The 19,603-nt window shown below is 38.4% G+C and overlaps 1 protein-coding gene across 1 annotated transcript in view; it reads right to left on the reverse strand.

The window, feature by feature from the left end:
• Adam12 (ADAM metallopeptidase domain 12) overlaps window positions 1-19,603 on the reverse strand; it is a gene marked incomplete in the record, with an annotated part of 345,893 nt that overhangs the window by 234,645 nt on the left and 91,645 nt on the right. Inside the window, 1 exon segment of the mRNA XM_005402080.2 lies at window positions 15,077-15,150. Coding sequence (XP_005402137.2) covers window positions 15,077-15,150 — 74 coding nt within the window.

Here is a 19,603-nt window from a genome sequence, read left to right on the forward strand (position 1 = left end):
CAATGACAACATTGTCTCTACAATGTCCACCCCAAAGGTGCTATGACAGAATAGATTACACCAGAACTATAACCATATAAGGGATATATATTTACCTAAATATTTACATCTATACACACATATGTATACCTACACAAATGGAGAAGTTTAAAGCAATTAAGATTGTACTTGGAAAAAGGCAAAAGAACTTCAGCTTTTTGGAGGAAAAAGCAGGGCAGAGATCAGGAGAAAAGAGCAGCATTCTATGGTCTCTAACTTTTCCATTACATTAATCAGAAATCTTAATTTAACACTGTCTCATTGTGAATGTTTGCTGGAAACACTTCAGACAGGCCTACCCTTTGCTGTCTTATGGAAGGGACACAGATTTGAGAACTGTGAAGAGGAGGAGCCCTGCAAACCAATGAACAAACATAAATGAATAGAAGCAATACATGGTATAGTATCAAGTACTTTAATACCAAAATGCAAAATTTATAAGTGGCAAAAATATATGCCAGATTAGAAATCTTTTTTCTGTTAAGAGACAAGAATTTATAATATTTTACTACCAGTTTCTTCTTGGAAGAAATTGATATGGAAGTCTTAGCTTCTGAAAAGTGCTAATGTCTGCTTCTAAATCAAATCTATGGATTTTTTTAAAAGTATAAGTTGGCATCCCTATAGAATTTTTTGAAAAGTCATTAAATGTGTAGCATTGCTATGAGATTTCCCTGAGCACAATACATTGGTTACTGGCTCATCCTAACAACATGAACCACTGGCTTTTAAGCACAATAATGCATGTTGATATAACATTATATAATATGTAACATATATAGAATATATGAGTGTATATATGCTCATGTATTAAAATTTATTTATTTATTTAGGTACAGGGAATTGAACTCAGGACCTTGCACTTGCCAGGAAGGCACTTATGCCACTGAGCTGTATCCCCAGCCATGTATTAAAATTTAATGTCAAATACATTCTGTGAAATCCCACTTTCTGTAATATTTGTGTTTGTTTTCCCTATTCTCACTTATAAGACTTCTAGACCAATTATTATAGAAAAAAGATGACACTTTGTGAAAATATTGAACTCACTCTCATCTCTGGTAATAAAAGGTAGTCACTTTCCTTAAACTCATTTCAAGGACGGTGTCCTTTGTATATCCGTTTGGATTCCCCTTCATGGTCAGAGGGGAGAAGAAAACAGGTACGCTCAAAGGGAGGAGAACAATTGCACTTTGTGAGCAAAGAAATTATGTTAGGTTTTGCCACCAAAAAAAAAGTGCTTTATTTTTGTGACCTATCGTGTACACATAAAGGAATGTGAAAAATGAACAGAGAAATGAACCCACACCCTCATTACCCACTTTAAGAAACAGAACTTAATTCGTACTCTTGGGACCCCACTGCCTCTCTTCTGGTGTCATAATTGTTTTTTCAATTATTTCAAAACCCTCTAAGGAGGTCAAGGTTGTGGTCTTACAGCACTGTGTCGTGAAGCTGCTGCAACTTCCACCAAATACGATCTACCTTTGAAGCCAAGGAACCTCTTTTTCCCTTGGCACTTCCTATCCCACCTGTATGCCATGGACTAGGGAGTCCACACTTTCATCATCATTTGGCCTGGAGTATTCGTGGAGCACGTGCTTCCCTCAGCTGCATAATTTCATGTTTAAATGTCCCAAGAAAACACGGTTCTGGGCCCAGAGATGCTTCCTAGGATGCTTAGGTCTCCAAGGAACAGATCCCAGCAGACAGGGTTTCCTGGTTCACCAGCATAGAACTAAATAAGAATCCTTGGCTCTTAGAGGCATTGTTTAATTGGTCTCAATGCTTAAGTACAATATGCTCTACATGAGTCCTCATCTAGGTCATAAGTACAATTTCTGCCAGCACAATCAGTTCAAGCATTCCTCTGGGTGAGCAGGCTCAGATTCCAAAGAAGAAAATTCCTCAGGCATAGATCTCAGAGTGGCCATGTGTCCCCTGAAATCTATCTGGGCCAGTTCTCAAGCCATTAAGGCTTCACTAAGATTACCAAAAGGAGAAGTCAGGATGAGAAAAGTTAAGAAATTTGCCTAAAGTCACAAAGCTGACCCAAATCCAGAGAATTCATCTGTCCTTCCTTTGCTCGATGCTTCTCTCCATCCTACACTAAGTTTCCTTTGCTCTTAAAAACAAACACCAACAAAAACTGTGACAGGCATACAGGATATTTCTTCACATGATCAGCTTCAGAATTTTTATCGATAGGGACTAGAATTCATGTTCTGAAAACAGAGTGAAATGCAGGAAGTTAGGTTGTTGATGGGAGATAGTCTATATATCTGGAAGATGACAACTAATTTATGTGCCTTTTAGCAACCTTGAATCTTTTCTACAATATGATAATTAATTAGTTTATTTAATAACATATCATCCTCTATGTCAATGATTATATTTAGATTGCAACATGCAAAATTATTTTGGGAAAAGTAGCAATCTTGAATAACTATATAAAGAGGTTTATGGAACATCTACACAGGTAATTCATGGTCCATTCTAAAAATACAAGGCTTTTAAATGAAGAGGTGTTTGCAAGTATATAATCAAGTCACAGTCATCACTTTATTTTTTAAGATAATAAATTTGACCCAAATTTTAAATTAATTTTTAAAATAGTTACTAAATTAGGCAGTTAGTACATATAGTAAATTTTAATGTCATTTTATATTTTTTTATTTCACCAACCTTCTAACATTCTATTTATTTATTTGAATATACAATACAATGAAGATTTTACTGAAAACATGAGTTAAAGCTCTTTAATTTTGTCTAAATGGCACACAGAAATGATAACCTATAGCTCCCATGGGTACTTCTGTGATATTCTTGGTTGTCCTGGTATTGCTTAGTTGCCAAAGGGACAAAGAGAATCTCCATTGGGGGCAATCCGATTTTCAAAGAGAATCCTGAAATTGGCCAGCAAAATCCTCTAGGCAAGTTGGAACTGAAGGGGTGTCCTTAAAACAGCCGTGCAAATAACTCTATGTAAATAAATCATCTTCCAAAATAACCCTCCTGCTGTGGGTTGGTCCTGTATCATCTTCTGTCTGCCCACATGGTTTTCATAAGGAAGAAAAATCATAAAAATAATAAAGACTCTTGTTCTGTACTTAGGTTAAACCCACCTCATTCCTCAGTGAAATCTACCAGCATACTGAGAAGAAAAATGTGAACATTTTACAGCCACGTTAGGTAAATGTTCTCACTTTCTTTTTTCACAGTACTTGAATAAGTGTGGTTCCCATTCCAACTTCTCAGACTATTGGATTTTGAGGAACGGACTGTCATTCCTTTCCATGTTAATGAAACAGTTTCTTTAATGTGCCACTAGGATGCATGTGGATGCAACCCTCCAAGAGATAAGCTATGACTGGACTCCACTTTAGGTCCCTGGTTTTCCTGGCAGAAATGCTGGACCCACTTCCTGCCTGAACTCTCCTCACCCGCTGAAGGATGCAGAGAGACTTTGGTCTTTAAAAGAACAAGAAAATTAGGTCTCAAGAACATTCATAGGGCAGTTTCAGACTTATATCCAGTACTCTTTCAGCTACTCAGGAAGGGTGGTAACATATATCCATGCTCCCACAGAACATGTTAAAAAGATGGGCACTTGACACGGCCTTTGTAAATCACCAAGTGTGAGGTGCTACACTTGGGAAACATAGTAGCCATCCTTGGTGAAGGCAGAGTGATGATTAGACACAGTCCCTGAAGAATTCTATCGCTTGTTATCTCATGCTGCGGGTAACCAATGTCTGACAAGGAAAAGCTTTCTATGGAAGCATTCCAGCTAATAAATGAAGAAGAAATAATGGAATCAGGGCAATGCCATTTTCTAAGATTTTAGAAAATAACAAATCTAGGCTTGATCGCTAATGGCTTCTGTATCTGGCAGTTAAAGGCTCAGGTGAGCTTTAAAATGGCAGTATCAGGGTGATACTGATACCCAGCAATCAACCCAGCATCACCAATAAGAAAATCAGTGGTCACAGAACTGATAGGATGCAAGAGATGGATAAGGCATTACCTTGTGATGAAGACCCACCAAAAATCTGAACCTGCATCTCCACAAGTTTGTAGATCTGACTCTCAACTAGCAGGAAACATGGCCAGTGGCATGGGCTCAGTAGCACTGGGGGATGAAATCAGCATGCCCAGAGTGTAGAACATTCTACTGAGCAAATAAATGGACCTCATTGGCAAGGACTGCAAACTGGTCTCATTTGCAAGGGCTGTAAGTCTTCCAGTGCAAGAATTAGAAAGGGAGAGAGGAAATATATATTAAAAGAGGCTTAATCATTGTGGCAAATAAATCCAATGTGGGGACCTTGGTTCTATCTTGATTCAAACATAGGCACACAAGAGAGAAAGTGGAGGGAGGGAAGGAGGGAGAGAGGGAAATGAAGGATGAATATCTGGAAAATGTTTGTGTTCATTCTGGCTGCACATTTGATATTAAGAAATTATTATTAATTTTTAGGTATGGTACCAACTATTCTTAGTGACACATATGCAAGACTTTTTGGGTGAGATCACTGAATGCATGGGGTGGGGAATCTGATGACTGTATTGTTCTCTCTTGCATAAGGACAATGGGTCTACGGGAGTTAATTTTTGACCAGCTTCACTTAATTGGTGAAGGCCAACCAAGTGGGCAGTCAGTGGCCCACCCTGACCCACAGTACACAGATAACCTATAACTTTCCCACTGTTGATACCCATCTGGAGTGGAGAACGGAGGTTTCCAGCCCTCAGACAAGAAGAGCAGCAGCTGGAAGCTGGCATGAAGCAGGCCACTGGGCTGACCTAGTTGGTCACAACAAGAAATAAGGAGGAGACAGACTGGAAAGAAAAAGACAGGAACACAGGCCAGAGCCCAGAACAGTGGGAGTCATACGGAGCTGGAGTCAGGAGCTGCTTAAACGGAACCTGAAGAGAAGATACCTATCCCTATGGGAGAGAGGCCGGGGCTAGATGGATCACTGAGGGAGAAAAGTGACAGCATGGTACCAAGTCCCATAAATCTCACATCTGTTAGCTCTCCCAACAACTAGGGAGGAAGGAAGGTAGCACCTTGTCCATTTGAGAGAACAGGGGAGCCGATGTGGCTTGTCCCCAAACAGTACAAAAACCAAATTCAAATCCCAGCATCACCAGTCACCATCTACTGTAAGGACTTGGAACCGGCCCTAGAAAGAAAAAGCTGGAATCTCAAGAAAGTCAGATCAGCTTTTGTGGCTTACATCACAGCTATACCCTTTTTCACTGACTACAGCAGTCACCTAATGGCAGAATGGTTGAATGATTTTCTGGGAGCTAAAATAAAATGATTCAGAATGAATTGCCTGCCATCTACTCATATATTATATGTGTTCAAGCAGGAGGAAAGGGAGGATACCTTTTGGCTGATAATAAAAAACATACCAGGAATTCAGCTTTTAAAAAATATTCTGATAAAAGACATACAAAATGAAATCTTTAATTGTAGTAATTTCACATCTCCAATTCAGTGGCATGAAACACATTCACAATTCTGTGCAACTATCACCATCATCCCATCTCCAGAACTTTTCCATCCTGAGTTTCTAATAAATGAGAATCCCCTTCCCTTTCCCCCTATTGCAGAAGGTCCTGTTCTACTTTCCATCCCTATGAATTTGCCTCCCATGGGTGCCTCAGATAAGTGGAATTACATGGTATTTGTTCATTTGTGCCTGGCTCATTTCACTTAGCATGATGTTGTCAAGGTTCATCCGTGGTGTATCATGTGTCAGAGCTCATTTATTTTTAAACCTGGATAATATTTCTTCAAACGGGAAGCCATTATGCATAATGCTGCTATGAAAATTGCTGTACAAATATCTGTTTAAGGCTCAGATAGAGGCTAGCTTTATAGTGAAGGCTACTTATAATAATAAATATTATTCATGCATAACAAATGAGCTATTAGTAAATAACATTATTTGATAGCTCTTTATCATCACTAATTAAGCACATACACTTAGTATAAATAAGAAACAAATAAGAAGGAACCAAGATAACAGCTATAATTGCTAAGTTTGTTTTCCAAGCATATTGTGAAGCATGGCCAATCACGGACAAGGTTCCAATTCTATTCACTGTAATGAATTTGAAGTAAACATTTCTGGAAAAAATAACCTAGAGTTTTGATTTCTTATGGCATTATATTACAAGAATCTAGCAGAATGTGTCTATAAATGTAGTGAAATCATGTTAGAGTTTCAAGCTCCTCAGAGATTAGTTTTACTGTCTTAAGGGGTCAATGAAGAGCCTTAGCATATCACACAAACAAAAGGCCATGATCTTTCTGTTGGGGACACAACAGTTAGAAAAAGTCAAAAAGGTTTGTCATAAGTACATGAGCCCATAGAGCACCTGTATATAACCATCACTGGCCACACCATGGGGAAATGGATAGTGCAAAGCCAGCCTGAAAAACAGCATCAGCACAGCGGCCAAACACTACTTGGAAAGAGCAAGCATGACAATTATTGTCCATCTTTGACGCAGCGCTTGGGACAAGGATTCTAAGAATACAGCAGGATTTTCATCAGGAAATCATAAACTCCTGGTCCAAGAAGTGAAGGACTGCAAGTGACATGAGGAAATGTGGAAATCCATGTTCACATCAAATGGCCTTTTGGATTCTTCTGACTTTAAAGAGTCCATTCAAGGATACCAAACTCCAGTTGGAATATAAGGTGTGCTGTTTTGAAAAGTTTATTTCAACCATTTTAGGAATTTTCTAGTTAAATCAGGTTAGGTACCAAAAATTCTAAAAATGGTGTCCTGACTTTTCCAAAGTCTGGACAACTTCAAAAACAGATGAAAGAAGAAGCTCAAGGGAATTTAGCTCATATTCAGGAAACAAAATTTAGCCCAATTAAAAAGATCTTAAATGTTAAGGTTGAGAGATTTTTAACTGAAACCTGAAGGACTTTGGTCCAGTTAGAAGATTGCTGAAGCTCATGGCAACTCCCATCAATTCTATGGTCTACGGTCATTCTTAGAGAAATTTCTCCTGTACTTTTATCCACTCATCAAAGTATAGCAGTGACCCCTGAGGCCTCCTGATTCCCTGAGGCACAGCATGGCGCTCTTTATGCCTCCAGAATTACTCCCTGTAGGAAGGAATCTTCCCACAGGCCATGTATCAGCTAAGACAGGATACCAAATCAGAGGGATCTGACAGGCTGATATTTCCCTCTCAGGCTCACCTCTGTCTGACAGAATTTTCTGTGATGATGGAAATCTCCCTGCATAGCCACTCAACACTTGGACTGTGGTGTGAATGGCCAAGGAACTAAAGTTTTAAATTGTAAGTTAATTTTAATTTAAATAGTCTCATGTGGCTAGTGGCTGTCCAAGTAAAATGTGAATATTCTTCCTTAGGAAGAGCATTAGAAAGTATAGATCCACAGGCTGTATTTCTGGGGATTCTGGGTCAACAAAGAGAAGTGGGGCCAAGCATCTGCCTTTTAAACAAGTTCTCCAAATGGTCCTGATGCTGGAGGTCCAGAAACTTTAAGGAGGGTGGGAATCTCTGTATGAGCTCCTGGTAGAGGGAGCCACCTACTGCTTAGAAATAGACTATAGGAAAGTTATGGAAGAGGTGTTGGGTGGGAGTCTGCAGGACAGAGACTTACCTCAGTGGACTCTGGCCTAGAAATTAAAATGGAGCATGAGCATTGCCATAGGTTGTGAGAGTTATTCAGATACTCTGAGGCCATAGCTAATGTCTCCTCACTTTGTACCTGCTCCAGGCTCAGGTTCTCCAGCTCACAGCTACTAATCACAGCCATATTTGAGTCAGCTGCAAATATCCATGAATCCCAAAGAAATGCCACACCCAGTTTCACATGGCACTCCTTCATGATTACCTCCACAGTGGATCCTCTTAAGCCCCCATATGCAGCCTGCTCTAAGATTCACAAAGCCAACTGCACTACAAGGGATAGGGAAGTGAGAAAGAGTGGAAGCAGGAGAGGGAGTGGGAGAAGCAAAGGAAATTGCTCCTATTTGCAAATGACTACATCAGCAGTAGCTACCCTATGGCATGCATGCCACAGTGGGCTCTTTGTATCATTGAAAGCTCTAAAAGATTCGCCATTACTGGTCTACACAGAATATCTCATGGACTCACAAATATTTCCCATAAATAATACATGAGTTCAATAAGGCTGCAAGATACAAGATAAACATACAAACTAACTATATTGCTATATACTGACAGTGAACTCATGAACACAAAAATTTCAATTTAATACCATATAAAATTGCTCCAAAAATAAAATATTTAAGTGTAAGTCCAATAAATTATAAATAGGACTTCTGTGTTGAAAACTACATAATACTGAGGGAAGAAATCAAAGATCCAGATAAATGGACAGGTATTCTGTAGTACGGATTGAAAAAGTCAACATAGTAAAGATGTCAGTCCCCCTGAATTGACATAAAGGTTTAATACATTTCCTATCAATGTCTCAACAAGATTTTTTGTAAACACAAAATGCTTCTAAAGTTTATATGGAAATGAAAAGAATTATAATAATAACAACAATTTTGCAGAAAAAAAGAGTAAATTAGAGAAACCAGCTTACTTGACTTTGAGATTTATTATATAGCTTCATTTACCAAGACTACAACACTGGCAAAGAGACTGACACATACAACATTGGAATAGAATAGAAACCCCAGAAATAGATAGATATGTGACAACTAGTTCTCAACAAAAGTGCAAAAGATGCAATTACAATTGCCATTGCTCAGAGGATATAATTTCGGTCCTTTTTAAGGGTCTTTATTTTGATCACATGTCACTGTTCTCTCAGCATTTCACACATGAAAATTACCCTTGACATCCTCCTTTCCATTACACTACACGTTCAATTTTTCATCAGGTTCTGTTCATTCTGCCTCCTGGACATTTTTCAGCAATCCAATAGCTCCTTTCCACAGACATTCCCTTGGTTCAAGCCATCATACCAGCTCTTCCCTGGATGAGAACAATAACCACACCAGTCTTCACCATCTGCAATGCTCTTTAAAAATGGAACCTTCCCACGTTATCGTCATGCTTACAATCCTTCTCTTCCATGATGCACCAGTGTCCTCATAAAAAAAAGTAAGAGCCTCATCATGGTGCAGAGGACCCTGCACAAACTGACTTCCTGTGCCCTTCTCTGTCTCATCGTTCTCCTTCTTTATCACTCACACAATGACCTTCTTAGTGTCTGGAAAACTTCCTTCAGCTGGGGACCTTCACATAAGCTCTTATTTCTCTCTCAAATCTTTTACTCTCTGCTCTCTACCTGGTTCACCCCGTTCATGCACAGCCTCAATGCTACATTACACACTTCCTTCTCTCGATGAGTATAAAGCCCCATATTTTCCTTCCTTGCAAGTGACTGCTGCTTCTGTTCAGTTATCATTTCTGTAATGATCTGTTGAGTGTTGAGCTCCGTGACTATTCTATCATAGTGTCAATCACAGCGTCTAGTATTAGGTAAATATTTGGAGGAAAAACTAGGGAAGTGAGTGAAGGAGTAAATGATTTCTTTAATACATTAATAAAGATTCTGATCAAGATTTGTAGGTAGGAAAAGGGAAGCTGAGAGATGAACCCTGGAAACACAATAGTCAAGTTTCCCAGAGATAGTTTTGTCATTATACATTTAATTACTGTTCAGAAACACCAAGCAGATTAGAACTCCTGATTCTGCAAGGTTAGGTTTCTTCTGCAAGAGTAGAAGTCAAAAGAAATAGCACTCCATGCTCAAGGCAACAAATATTTTAAAATTGTAATTCTTGAGAATGGCAGCATTGTAATGTTAAAACCCTCACAGCAACAGGAACAAAAGGGCAGGCTCCTCCAGTTCAGGTCTTTCCAGGACTGAGATGTTTGGCTATCAGTAAGACTTACAGGTAAAGAGTAAAGCATAACCAAGTTTTCACTAATTTAGAAAGTCTAAAATAAAACAGAGTAAAGCAAAGACATAATCGGGTAAAATAATGAATACTGTCAGTCCATAGAAAACTGTTAAGTCATTCACAACTGACTCAAACATGATGTGAGTTCTAATCTCTCAGCACTGACTATCCATGGGCCTTTGTTTTTTACTTGATTTTGAAGACCAGGAAACGGAGAGCTTAAGCAGCTTGCTGTTGGAAGCACAACTGAGTTTTAAAACTTTTCTCCTGGAATTGTGGCCCACACCCTCTAGGAGGCAGTGTCAACCTCCTGGTGATTCACATCTGACTTGCTCCCGGTTATCCAGCTCCAATCACTCATGTGGCAAGTGCTTATTGAGTGCCTGTGACGAGCTAAGCTAGGTGAAATGCGGTAGGGGTGGTAGTATTTTAAGGTCCCGCCTTTGATCTTAAGGACATCCCTTTTTAGTAGGAGAAGAAAGGAATCCCCAGTGGTGGAAATAAGAACAAAGTAGCTGCCAGCTCTGAGATGTCATGTTTGAAACTGCACAGGGTCTCCCCAGGGTCACCACATAGCAGGGAGACCAGGCTGGGCCCCTCCACGCCACACATGCTCTGGTGCCTGTCACCTTTCTCAATAGCCACACTGCCTCCAAGCTCCTGTTGCACATCTCACTCATGAAAATTACTGGCAAATTTTCCTCCGAACTTGCAACATTTACTTCTTTGTTAACCCAAGCACAGGACTTTACATTTATCCCCATTAAATCTCATCTTGTTAGTTTTGGCCCATTGATCCAAACTGTTGAAATCTTCATAATCCAGACTGCCTTGCCGGGCACAGTTATCCCCCAGCTTTGTGTTGCCAGAAAATGTGATCAGGGCACCTTTTTATGTCTTCATAGAGATGGCTGATAAAAGCGCAGGCCAGGACGAGGCCATGCACACAGTCCCAAGGTCACTAGGAACAGCCGCAGTCCAGGTACACAGCACAATCTGGGTCAATGTAAACAATGGGTTAGTATGCCGTGGACAGGCATTTAACCACCTTCCAATTTATCTAATGCCATCTCCCCCCTGGCCACACTGCTCTATTCTGTATATAACAGCCTGAGAGGTTACCTAAACTAAATGCCTTCCCAATATGTACGCGTAGTGTTTGACAATTTTTAAGTGGCCCTTCTGTTATTGTTCTAGAATACGTGAATATGAATTAAATTTGCCACTTAAAAGATGTCTGGAATTGTTCCAGACAGAATAAAAATCAACATCAAAGTTTTTCTAATCCAGACACACCCCAAATATAAATTCAGTGGACTGTAGACTTCCCATGGCAACGGCCTTCAATCAGAGGCAGGAACGGAACTTGCAAACAGAATGCTCACTGGGATTGAGAGATGCAGGGAGTGTGATCTACTGCCCTCACTTTTAATTATCCTAAACTGGAAAAACGGATGTCTAAGCTGGCCAGCCTGTCCCATAAAGCATTTTGATCAAAGATGTAGTTTCACACACACCTGTCTGAGGAATGGCTGGAGAGTCCACGGGGATCCCGCAGAGTTACGGAAGTTATAAACCTGGTCCCTGCAGTCCCATAGGCAGACAGCTATGCTGTGAAAAATACTGCTCAGGGGAAGCTTTGCGTTTCTTTAAACATTCAATTATAGCTATACAAACACAGATTTTAAGTGAACAGCATATCTTTGCACAAATTAGGGATGCTAGAAGGCAAATAAAATAGATTCTCTCAAACAACTATTTAATAAAAATGCAGCCCTGCTCCATGAAGAATTGGATTGCCATGGAAGAGTTTCTGAGTAGGGATAATGAGGTGAGTCTCTTTCAGCATTAGCTTCAGATTATAGCTCTTATGATTTAAGAGTCTGGGACCACTTTTATTTAGATTTTAATTTTAAGCAAGTTTTCACTTAGAACAGATTTCTGAAAATTCAAAGACTCAATATTCAGTAGGTAGACTGCCCTTGTTCTTTGAAAGTTGCTGGAGGTTTTCAAAGGCCTGTTTTTCTTTTATGAATTGTAAATAGTTCTACTTTTCTCTTTTCAACCATTTTCAAGTTTTTACAACATTTTTTTTTCAAAATAAATTTTTTCCTAATTTAAAAGTCATATTTTCTTCTTGTAAAACATTAAGAAAATTAAAAAGTTTTCCACAAGCTTACTATTCAGCTATGTGTCATGCTTATGATTTTAAAATAAAAACTGGGCAATATGGGAAATATTTTGTAATATTCTGTTTACATTGATTATACCATAGATCTTCATAATTTTTAATTACTGCATAGTATTGTTTCATAGCCAAGCCATAATTTATTGAGTATATCTCTTATCAGTGTAATTAAGATCTTTGAACACTGACTTCCGGTCTATAGGCACTGAAGCAGGTACCAACCAGCCCACGTTCTCATCTGTCAGTTCTTCATTCTGATTAAATTGCTTCATTACTGTACTGCTTGTTAAATATTTAAATGACTTTCTGTTATATTTTTTTATCTGTGGGTAATCTATAAACTTCATTTGAATAAACTTTCTGAATTGGGACTATTGGGCCACAGGTTATGTAAATTTAAAAAAATTATAAACTAGATGATTTATTGCCTTTTGTGTCTGACAGCATTAAAAGCTAGAAGCATAAAAACATTTCACTCCACTTATAAAATTGCAGATTGTTTTTAGTATTCTTTGCCTCAATTGTATAGTCCATTTATAATAGACTCATAATTTAGGGAAGAAATGTTCAATACTGAAGTATTTTGGGAAATACATTATTAAAATTATAATTCTGGTTTATTCTAACTATGAAAATGTTACTGTTAACACAGTAGAAACTTTAAATTTGGGATAAGTAATGTAAATAAAATAAAGCTATAGAATATCACATGAACACATTTAAATTCTCTTCTTATATTTTTGAAATGCAGGCTAAAAGGGAAGTTGGGAAGAGAGAAATAAATTCAGAAGAGAGTTTTATGTGGTCACCTTTTCTAATTTTGAGATTATCCTTATAAAAAGAAGAGAATAAAGATGACTTTTTAAAAGATATTTCATACAAATTAGCCATTGTCTAGTTGTCAGCATGTATTATACTATCTGCAGCAATGTAAGGTAAACCATTTTCAGAGGGAATTATGAACAAAGCCATTAAGCCACTTTACAAACTCAGAGAACCAGATGGGCTGTAAGAAATCACTTCTAAATGGAAAAGCATGTTCATTATAAAACTAAATGAAGAAGTATGTAAGGATATATAAAGAAAGATATATACCTCACAAAGACTATAATATTGGCTATAAAGACAGAAAAGCAAGGCTCTTACTAGCAAGAAAATACTAACATTCACCATAATATTAAGCAGGGTTACGTTTAGTAGTAGGGATACACATTTTTTGTTGTTCCTCTTGGCACTCCCCATGTTCAATTGTCTATAGGGCACATATTCTTTTTATAGTAAAAACAAATAATTTAAGCATCTTATCAAGTCTTTTTCTGCTCCTCTACCTGTAGTCATTAACACAATCCATGAAGTTTGGGATCAGCCCTCCCTCTGTAGTAGGCACTGTGTCCTGCCGACAGCCCAATAATAGGAACAACTGTGGCACAGAGACTTCTAGAACCAGCTGCCAATTATAACACACCGCCTAGGATGTGTGTCACCACCGGAAGTCTTTCTTTGGCTCTTTCAGAGAATACCTAGTCTCCTCCAGGGAAATATTTTCAAAACCATACAGCCAGAATGGGAAGACCTTCAATGTCCCACAATATTCTTATATGGAAAAAAAAAAGAAAAAGACTATAAAAATATTGGCTTTTCTAAGAAGACACATCAAAAGCAATATACAGTTTTCTGTTTAAGATCCTTGATTATTCAATACAGTACATAGGCCTAAAGCTCTACTTTAAGGCCATCAGGTCATAAGAAAAACTAAGACACGTTACTTCTTTACTGTGTACAAAGCATCTGACCCATTTAGTGGTGAGAGATATATACATAAGAGGAAATACAAAGAGGCAGGCTGCAAATCCAAAGGAGTAACTTGCTTGATTTTATATATATTGATTTTAAAGACATTGTGGCATTAGATACCAAATGTTAGGATGGGCCACCCACGGCCTCTTTTGTCTGCCTTGCTTAGCGCCCTCAAACCAAAGCACTGATATCAGTAAATGATCTGACTTGTTCATATGGAGACCCTGATTCCGGTTTGTGTAATTCCGTATCTCTGGCAAGATTCTTCCTGGGGAAGCTTTTCTATTCACACTGCTAACTTCAGCACAGACCAGTGCTTGACTGAGGAGTGAGTGAGAGACAGGAACCAGTACTTCTGCAAGAAACTGCTATTTTTAATCAAGCAAGTCTTAGGGAATTGATTTATTACTTTAAATACAGATTGTTTATTAGAAGACCTTATTCAAGCAAAATAAGCTAAGAAATTTAAGGTGAAAGCCGGAGGGTAAGGAATGGCATGAACAGGATGGTTTCCACTTGTGACTCAAGACAGACACAGGTTCTATCAGGAAGTCATACAAAATACATAATAATAACCAAGTGGCCCAGAAAAATATATAGTATCATTTCCTGGAAATTAATATTATTTACAGAAAAGGGCCAAATATTAAACAGAGAGATAAAAATAAAGCTTTTCTGCTACACCCTGGCTTTGAAAGATTAAAACCAACTCTTCAAATTTCCCAGGGAGAAAAGAGTTTATACCTATTTGAAACTTCACTTACATAATTTGGGAGTCATTAAGTGTCAATTAATTATGGAACAGTTATTCGAATGGACAGGGATGCTTAAATTCTATCCTTGCAAAATCAAGCTGTGCAAAGGAAAGAAATGGAACTATGAAAAGCCCTGCAGAGTTATCAAGTTTGCTCTTAGAGTGATAAAATGCTTTATTTTTCCATTGGATAATATTTGGAAGTTAATTCCAGCCTCAAATCTGAATATGGATTACAAATCCATGTACTTCTGTTCCTCTAACTGCCAACTTGCCTTACATAGCACTTTTCCATCCACATTGTCTTAACTTTATCCTAATGTGCCCAAACCAAGAACTTGACTTACTCATTTCTTTCCAGATTTATAATCAGTTCTCTGCTTTCCAGTTGTATTCGAACATTCAATACTTCTGGATGATCCTGAAAGATAAACAAGGAGATGTAGTTGAAAACATTCGACTTTGGCTTGCCAGTATCTGGATATGCTCCATAAGGATAATCGACAGAGTGAGAGAAAAACATATTTTTTCCTTGGGAACATCCTGACATCGCAAATACAGAAGACCAGGGCAAAAGCTGGGAAATGTGATATTGGTACTGACAGGGCCTTTATGTTTTCCTTCGACCATGAACTGCACCTTTGGGACCAGCCCCACTTCAACACCCCTCCCCCATCCTTTAACCATCAGGTCTTTTCTTTGTCTCCTTTGTCTCTGTCAAAGTCACCTTCATTTCCCTGGTGGGTCATGCCAGGCATCTGAAATCTTCCTTGGAGTCTTCCTCTCCTTTTGCCAACTCTGTCTAATCCATGAAACAGTCCTGATCAGTCACCCTCTGAGATCCGAGGACCACAGTCGAGGCCTCACATCCCTCCACCCTTCTGCAGCTCAAAGCACAGTCTCTCACCAGGGTTACTGCACAACCCTTCTTATCCAGGTTCCCATCTACCTGTGCTTTCTCCTCATTCATTCTCCAATGACAGTACAAGGCTACCTTTAAAAACACTTGATCGATCCACCCTTGCTAAAAATCAGCACACACTGGCTCCCAATGCAGTGATCAGATGCCAGCTCTCTAATGTGGCCCACAGCACCCCATGCCTATGGCCTGACCCTCATCAGCCTCCACACCCACCTACATGGCTGCCCCCGCCCACTCTCCTGGTGCTGGTCAAACCTGGCCTTGCTAGCTCTTCAGACACACTGAACTGTCGTGTATCTCTGGTCTCTACATTTGCTGGGATCAGCTTGAAAGCCACCTACTAAAAGCAGCCTCATCTTACCCCCCTAACCTAATCTTGCACTCTGCCCTCATTATTCTTTATTTAGCCTGCTGGCCTTTCCTTCCAAGAAAGCACATCTGTCCTACTTGTAATAATATAGTATATGGATTTGTGATTGTTTATTATATCCATGAAGGTGCCCAACAAACAACAGAAATTCAATTAATATTGGGTGAGTGAAGGAATCAATCAGTGAATAGGGCAAACAGGTCGACCAGCCTCTTCCCTCTTGGTTGTCAGATGCCCTCCTCTCCTCTCTTTTCCTCTGGATCCCAAGAAAACTAATCTATGTGTGTCCATTTTTGAGTGGGAAAAGGCACCTGTTTTTGTTTTGCCCCAGATACCCTGAGTTTCAGGACCTTCCTTAAGAATGTCCCCAAGCCACAGGCTATCTGTCACCTAAGCTAGGGTAGTGGGATCTCCTTACTTCCCATAGAACTTAAGTCATTGACTTGGAGTCCTCAGCAAGGACGAAATGGATTTGCCATTCCAAATTTACTCTCCACAGGCCCTCCCTTGCTGCTCCTCTTTCTGGACGTCCTCAGTGATTCTGGGGACTCAGGATCAACTCTTCTCACTTGTCCTTCTCTTTAGTGGGGCTTTCCCACATCCAATAGGGCATTTCCCATAAATAGAATTTAGAACCTTAAAGTAAATTTCAAATAATTAATGCTGTTTTTCACGCTGTGATGCTTGCAGACTGTGAGCCCAGCACATCTGGGCATGGAGCCATTGCTTCTCAGTTCAGGGGCACTGCCCAGGCTGGTGTGGAAAGAACAGGAATGGTTCAATCATAAATGACTCAGCCAGTCTGAGAAAGGGCCAGACGCCATCGCAGCCCTGTGTACAAATGAAGGTTTCTTAGCAGTTCAAGAAAAATGGAGAGGAAGGTGGGTCATCTCACAGCACAGGCAGACAAAACCAATACAAACAAAGTTAACTCTAATTTAACAGTTCTGTGCTTATAGATAAGAGCTAGAAGACTAAGAAGTTTCTGCATAGTTTTCTAATATTCTATATTTGAAGGTACAGTTCATGATGTTTTTAAAATATACTATTTCAGCTATATCACAAATTAACCATGTGCTGCCACATTTTTAGAGAAAATGAATTATAGATTCCAAATACCCAACATGAAAATAATTAGTTAAAATAAAACAAAAAAAAATTTTAAAAAGGCAGGTTTTTTTTAACAACTGAAAGGTCACAAGAGTTCTGGGAAAATAAGAAAATATACATTAGTTGATTAATATTACTAGGGTAGAATCACAAAGGCTCAAAAACGATTTGCTTTATTTATAAGGTAATGCTTTGCTATCATTTTGTAGACTTTCTGCAACTAATCTGGTAGCCATTAGCCACCTGTGGCTAATTAAATTTAGGTTGATTAAAATAACATTAAAAAATCAGTTGCACCAGACTTATTTCAAGGCTCAACAGCTACCTGCGGCTGGTGGGCAGCACGGATATGGGACATGTAGGCAAGTTCTGCTGCTCAGCTCTGCATAAGCAATAATGACTTAAACTGGCACCATCCAATTATTCCTGAGTAATAGGTATCTTTAAAATGGGAGCCTCCAGGGGATAATAGCTGATGTGTACCTAAGGGTTTTGGAAATGTGTCTTGAGGAGGGTCTTCTATATCACTATTATCATCTCTACATCTATTATCTTCTATATAACCCTTCTCTATGTTATAACTACTTAAAATAATATCCTCTTAATTGGCAAGTTATATTATTTTAGAAAGTTACTTAAGATTAAGAGTCAAACTGGTGAATTTCTAAACATAGGAAATGCTTGCACATTTTCTGGGTTTAAACAGGTTTTGCTTTTTATGGATTCATAGTAGCAAAATACTACACAAACACACTTCTTAATTTATATATTTTGACACCAGTGTTTATGGCTGATTGGGTTTCTGAGTGTTTTCTGAACTTTAAGAATTAGTATTTCTATTTAATCCTATATAACACTAAACTTAAACCACTTTTCATTTTTTTGCATTGAATCCAGGGCCTCTACGTTGAGCTATGTTTCCACTCCTCTTCTCATTTTTTATTTTTGAAATAAGGTCTCACTAAGTTACCCAGGCTGGGCTCAAACTTGCAATTCTTCTACCTCAGCCTCCTGGAGTGTTGGGATTACAGGTTCATACCACTTCTTCCATATCTCAGTGTGGAAAAGTGTTTTGTTTCTCTGTCTTTCACAGGGACTTTCACTTATATTTGCTTATACTTTCTAACACTTGGATTCAATTAAAAATACTTAGACAATATTTTCTCCAGGGTTTATATTATGCACTCATTAATTATATCTTAGAAGAACAAGATTATTAATTATGTTTACAATAAAATAATAAAAGCTTCAATATTCTGTCAAGATGTGTCCAAATACATGTGTATATCTTTGTGTGTGTATATTTAGTTGTTTTAATAATGTATACATATAAATTTACTTAGTTACCTTAATTACAAATTATGTTTGCCTAAGATATTGATATACACATCACCTTCTTAAAGAGAAATCCTTTGGTTTTTTTTTTGGTACCAGGTATCAAACTCAAGACCTTGTGCTTGCCAGGCAGGCACTGCACCACTGAGCTATACACCCGGTCCTTAGAGAGCAATCCTGACAACTGTATTTATAAATAAAATTAAAATGCCGGGGATATAGCTCAGTGGTAGAGCATATGCTTAGCGAGCATGAGCAAGACTCGGGATTTGATTCTCAGTTAACTAAATAAATAATAGCTAGCTAGCAGTACCACTTTCCACCAAGACTTTAAGCTAGTTTAAATAGCAACGTTTGTACTAATTCTACATAAAATGTCTACAAGTGCTGTTATAACATTGCAGTGCCAACATTTTCCAAAAGAATATATTTCCTCCAGAGAGATGAAAAAATCCTTATGTGTGATATGGATGGTACAGGAGAAATCCAACAGGGAAATAGAGTAGAGAGTTATTTTAACTCAACACAACTAATTGCATTAGACTTTGTAGCTTAAATGCATGTATTCACTCCATTTCCTTTTGATTGTTATCCATTGGAGATAATGACATAGCATTGGTGAAAGTGTTCCTTGCTTTAAAAATAAAGTATTGATTACATTAATGGAACAATGACTTTGATGAATATTCAGAGAACTGTATTTGCTGAATAAATCAATTAAATGCTAATCAATGGGCCAGAAGTGTTTGGAGAGTAATTATAATGCTATGTTTCAAGTTGAGGAAAGTACATCCAAACAAGTATATAAAATGTTTCAGTGTAATTTAAAACAAACCAATAAAATAATTACAACTACCCTTCTGAAAATGTATGCTGTTACCAGACTCTTAGAAGATCCCTGTATTAGTTTTCTAGGATAGTCATAACAAATGCAACCGATTGGGTTGCCCAAATAACAGAGATTTATTTTCTCAGTGTGCTGGAAGCTGAAGTCCAAGTTCAACTTTGGTTTCTTCTGAGGCCTCTCTTTGGCTCTCAGATGGCTGATACGGTTTTTTGAATGTCTTCGTCCTAAACTTTTCTTATAAGGACACCAGCCATACTGGATTAGTCCCTACCCACATGACTTCATTTTAC

This window comes from Chinchilla lanigera, unplaced genomic scaffold (assembly GCF_000276665.1).
Source record: "Chinchilla lanigera isolate Chin_1 unplaced genomic scaffold, ChiLan1.0 scaffold00076, whole genome shotgun sequence".
Classification (NCBI taxonomy): Eukaryota; Metazoa; Chordata; class Mammalia; order Rodentia; family Chinchillidae; genus Chinchilla; species Chinchilla lanigera.